This window comes from Vigna radiata, chromosome 1, assembly GCF_000741045.1.
Source record: "Vigna radiata var. radiata cultivar VC1973A chromosome 1, Vradiata_ver6, whole genome shotgun sequence".
NCBI classification, from domain to species: domain Eukaryota; kingdom Viridiplantae; phylum Streptophyta; class Magnoliopsida; order Fabales; family Fabaceae; genus Vigna; species Vigna radiata.
Genome location: NC_028351.1, coordinates 35,094,716 through 35,100,284, shown reverse-complemented (window position 1 = coordinate 35,100,284; position 5,569 = coordinate 35,094,716). Strand labels below are relative to the sequence as shown.

General features: G+C 51.4%; 2 protein-coding genes across 2 annotated transcripts; both read left to right on the top strand.

Annotated features, from left to right (window-relative positions):
• The first annotated feature begins 91 nt into the window (after positions 1-91).
• On the top strand, positions 92-1,018 carry LOC106762442. Its single transcript, XM_014646357.1, has one exon. The coding sequence runs from the start codon at positions 92-94 to the stop codon at positions 1,016-1,018; it is 927 nt and encodes a 308-aa protein (XP_014501843.1).
• A 1,895-nt stretch (positions 1,019-2,913) lies between these two features.
• On the top strand, positions 2,914-4,764 carry LOC106762433. The gene has a single exon (XM_014646345.1). It carries the CDS (start codon positions 2,914-2,916, stop codon positions 4,762-4,764), a length of 1,851 nt encoding a protein of 616 aa, XP_014501831.1.
• The last annotated feature ends 805 nt before the right edge of the window (positions 4,765-5,569 follow it).

Sequence of the window (5,569 nt, the reverse complement as noted above, 5' to 3'; positions counted from 1 at the left end):
GGACAACTAGGGAAGATTCCCAAATTGTAGAGGAAGACCCGGAGACCCGAAACATTTTGGCGCCCACCGTGGGGCCGAAGGATTATACCCAATGGTGACCACGAGAAATACTAATGCCGAAGACCAGTCAGAGATATTGAGGTTGATGGAGCAAAGGATGATGGAAATGCAAAGGAAGCATGAGGAGGAGATGGCTGCGGTCAGGGCCGAATGTCTGGCCCAAATCGCAAAGAGTAAGAACGGGGAAAAAGGAAGGGAACAGGGCGAGGGAGCGGGAGAGAAGCGCACGCCCTTGGAGGAGGAAAATAGCAGCACTCATGCGAACGGGAGAGAGGAGAACGGGAACAAAGACAGCCGATCACTGGTTAAGGTCGAGGAGACAACCACCATGGTGCCATTCGTGCGTGAGATTATGGAAGTTCATATATCGGAGCAGTTCGTACCTCCCCAGTTTAAGATGTATGACGGGACGTCTGACCCGACCGCCCACGTGAAGTCTTTCATTAATGCCATGACCTTCCGAACTGGATGTGACGCTATTTGGTGTCGGGCGTTTTCCTTATCCTTGGAGGGAGAAGCTTTAGAATGGTTCAACTCACTGCCCGTCAATTCTATTGAGAACTTCAAAAGTCTGGGGGAAATGTTCAAGAAACAATTTGCTGCATGTAGTGCGGAAGACGTGACAATAGTGGATTTGATGAATCTTAGACAAGGGAAGGAGGAATCATTGAAAGTCTTTATGGACAGATACCAAAAAACAATACGAAGGGTAAAGGGACTCAGTTTGGAGCTCGCCCTCCAGTACGTCATGCCGGCCCTTAGACCGGGACCGTTTAAGGACAGTATCTGTCGGACTCCTCCCCGGACGATGGAGGAACTCAGACAGCGAGCGGCCGATGAAGCCAGGGTGGAAACTATGAAGCAACAATACCGGAAAGATGCTCAGGAAGCTAGGATGGATAAGACTGATGGAAAGAAGATGGATGGCCAAGGAAGTCGGAACGGGCTGAAAAATTGAGAGGGCCCGAGAGGTCCGCGTTTTCAACAGTATACCACGCTCAACGCTCCTAGGGCCCGGATATTGCAGGAAGCGTTGAGCACGCAGATTATACAGACTCCCATGAAACGTCCGACTCCCCCAGGGGCAGACCTGACCAAGCGTTGTTTGTACCACCAAAATTCGGGGCACGATACGGAGGAGTGTGTTACGCTCAAGGATAAAATCGAAGAATTAATCCGTGCAGGGCGCTTGCAAAGGTACATTAAGATAAGTGCATCAGACCGGTATACCGAGAGGTCGTCCAGTCCCAGGCAAACGAGCCCGAGACGAAGCCAAAGGCCCAGGAGTCCTAAACGGCAGGAAAGAAACGCAAGTGCGCGGGGTCATAGGCCCGCGCGGGACGACCGGTGGGAGAGAAGTCGGAGTCGCAGTCGGGACGGGGATAGAAGGCGACCGTTGAGGGGCATAATCAACACAATTTCAGGAGGATTCGCTGGCGGGGGATCTGCCTCATCAGCTAGAAAAAGGAGCATTCGGACACTACGCTCCATACATGTCGTCGACGTCCCGAAGCGAACCATGCCCCCCATCACCTTCACGGACGAAGATTTTCATGCACCGGATCCGGATCAGGTTGATCTGATGGTGATAACCGTAGAGGTCGCCCGCTATGAAATTAGCAAGGTGCTCATCGACCAGGGGAGTTCGGTCAACATCCTTTATTGGAAGACATTCTCCCAGATGGACATATAAGAAGATCTCATAGTACCATACAGCGAGCAGATAGTCGGTTTCGCCGGGGAGCGGGTGGACACAAGGGGATATGTTGATCTGCGGACGCGTCTGGGAACTGGACGGGACAGCGAGGAGATAAAGATAAGGTACTTGCTGGTAGAGGCTAACACCGCCTATAACGTCCTCCTGGGACGACCGTGTTTGAACGCCTTCGGAGCTATAGTTTCCACGCCGCACTTAACCATGAAATACCCAACTCACCGAGGAACGATCTGTACCATACGGGCAAATCAAAAAATTGCCCGGGAATGTTACGCGGCCGATCTAAGAATATACCCTCAGGAGAACCGAAGGAAATCGTCCAGATCGGAGGTAGCCATGGCCGATTTGGACCCGCGAACTAATACGGAGGACCGCCTGGAGCCTGTGGGAGAAACGCAGCCCGTATCAGTCGGACGGGATCCTTCTCAAACCACGTCTATGGCCACCGGGATGGAACCAGGGACAGACAAGCGGCTGAGAACCATTTTGTGGAGAAATCGAGATCTTTTTGCTTGGACAGCGGCGGATATGCTTGGTATCCACCCATCCATCGCATCCCACAAGTTGTCGCTGATCAAAAACGCCCGGCCGATTTCCCAGAAGAAACGGAGAATGGGGGAAGAGAAGAGGAAAGCGATAAATGAGGAAGCTCGGAAGTTATGTGAAGCCGGTTTCATCAAAGAGATCACCTACACCACGTGGTTAGCCAATGTGGTCATGGTGAAGAAGTTGAATGGCAAGTGGCGGATGTGCACGGATTACACTGACCTTAACAAAGCATGCCCTAAAGACTCCTACCCACTCCCGAGCATCGATGCGTTGGTTGACGGAGCATCCGGGCATCGAATGCTGAGCTTTTTGAACGCGTATTCCGGATACAACCAAATCCCTATGTACGCGCCGGATCGGGAGAAGACCGCCTTTATGACGGAGAGGGCCAACTTCTGTTATGAAGTGATGCCCTTTGGCCTGAAAAACGCCGGTGCCACCTACCAGCGGTTGATGGACAGGGTCTTCTCCGCCAGATGGGACGGTGCATGGACATTTACATTGATGACATGGTCGTTCGGTCCTCAGACGAGGAGCAACATTTACACGATTTAGAGGAAGTGTTCACTTAAATCAGGAGATATGGCATGCGATTGAACCCAGCTAAGTGTACCTTCGGCGTGGCCGGAGGGAAATTCCTTGGTTTCATGCTCACCTCCCGGGGAATTGAGGCCAACCCCGATAAGTGCGAAGCTGTGTTGAAAATGCCAAGCCCCGGTACACTCAAGGAGATACAAAGATTGGTCGGCCGGTTAACGGCGCTGTCCCGATTCGTCCCAAAGCTAGCTGAACGCATTCGGCCGATTGTGAAGAAAATGAAAAAGGACGCGCCGGGCAAATGGGACGCAGAATGTGAGCAAGCGTTTACTGAAGTAAAGGAGATCCTAATGAACCCCCCCGTTATGAACAGACCAATATCAGGGTATGAATTGCAAATATACCTGGGAGTTTCGGATACGGCGATCAGCGCCGTCCTGACGCAAGAAGAACCATCCCCCAAACTTATATATTTCGTCAGCCGAACACTTCAGGAAACAGAAACCTGTTACCAGCAGGTGGAAAAAGTGGCTCTGGCACTCCTTCATGCTTCCCGAAGGCTTCGCCAATATTTTCAAGGGTACCAAGTGGTGGTTAGAACTAATCATCCAGTGGCCAAAGTACTCAGGAAGCCCGACCTAGCCGGACGCATGGTAGGATGGGCCGTTGAATTATCGGAATTCGGCCTCCGATACGAACCAAGGGGCTCCATTAGAGGCCAGCATCTTGCCGATTTCGTGGCCGAGTTACCGATAACCGGAAGCGACCAGTGGAGTTTGTACGTCAATGGAGCATCCGGACGACAGAACAGCGGGGCAGGAATCGTCCTGGAAGGACCGAACGGTTTTTTACTCGAATACTCCTTGGTATTTAAGTTTAAAGCGTCCAACAATCAAGCCGAATATGAAGCATTGGTGGCCGGATTAGGACTCGCCAAGGACATGGGAGCGCGAAACCTGGTGTGCCGGACAGACTCACAATTGGTCGTGGGGCAAATGAATGGAGAATTTCAGGTGAAGGAGGACCACCTACTTAAGTATTTTCACCGGGCGTCATCCTTGGCGGCGACCTTTGATAAGGTGGAAATACAACATATCCCCCGAGAGCAGAATACACGGGCCGACATGCTGTCGAAGCTCAGCTCTGGCAAAGAGAAAGGCCAACTCACAACCGTTATCTGTCAGGTCTTACTCCAGCAGTCTGTAGAATGCTACGCCCTAACATCGACCGGCAGCGACTGGCGGGACGAGATAAGGAGATTAATAAAGAAGCAAGAGGACGGACAATCGGTTAATTCGTCTGACTCAAAAAAGATCGCCCGGTTTGTAATAATTGGAGACGACTTATACAAGAGGGGCTTCTCCACTCCGCTACTGAAATGCTTATCACAGGAGGAGGCTCAATACGTAATGGACGAACTCCATAATGGAGTGTGCGGTTTCCACTACGGACGAAGAACGTTAAAAGCACGCATTCTAAGGGCCGGGTACTACTGGCCGACCATGGAGGATGATACCCGAATGTTCACGCAACGATGCCTCAGTTGCCAGGCGCATGCCAACGACACACGAGTTCCTCCCCATACACTTCATTCCATAACCTCCCCATGGTCGTTCGCCCAGTGGGGCATGGACATCGTTGGACCATTCCCCCAAGGCCAGGGACAGAAGCGATTCCTTCTAGTTGCAGTAGACTATTTTACCAAGTGGGTCGAAGCCGAACCCCTAGCATCCATCACCGCCATGCAGGTTCAGAAATTCTGTTGGAAGATAATATGTAGATTTGGTCTTCCCAAAGTTATAATAACAGATAACGGCAGACAGTTCATCAATAAGAAATTGGAAGAATTCTATGCGAACTTGGGCATCAAACACCTCACCAGTTCGGTGGAGCATCCATAGACGAACGACCAGGTTGAAGCCGTCAACAAAACCATAGTGGCAGAATTAAAGAAGAGGTTGGGAGACAAAAAGTCGGCGTGGGTAGAAGAGCTCCCGGAAGTGTTGTGGGGGTATAGATGTACGCCACACGGAACCACGGGGGAAACTCCTTTTAACTTGACCTATGGGGTTGATGCTATGCTCCCGGTTGAGTTAGGTGAACCGTCATTGCGCAGAGGGTTGGATGATATGCAGATAAACGACGAGGTCCTAAGAGTGGAGCTCGATACCATTGACGAACGCCGTGACCGGGCAGCACTCAGAGCAGAGGCGTGTCGACGATTGATAGAACGCCGATATAACACTAAGGTCCGCCCCCGAGAATTTCAAGAGGGCGACCTCGTCTGGCGGAAAGCCGGGGAAGCCAGGCGTGTCCCCCAACATGGAAAATTAGCAGCAAAGTGGGAAGGCCCTTTCAAAATCATCGCGACGCTGAAAAATGGAGCATATCGCCTCGCCCGACCGGATGGGAAGGTCCTCCCCAACACATGGAATGCAACACACTTAAAATTTTATTTCAGTTAGTCACGTTTGACCGATGTATTTCTTCTATGAATTTCTAAATGAAAGTCTTCAGCCAAGATTGATTGTATTTCGATAAGTACGATACATCCGGATAGGCCGGACAAAATCAAGGGATCCGTCCCGCCAAGTTAAGGGATCCGTCCCTAACAGGGATCCGTCCCGCCAAGTTTACGGGATCCGTCCCAGGGACCCGTCCCGGCAAAAAGGTCGTTCTGAGCACATCAGTACGCGCCGATAATAA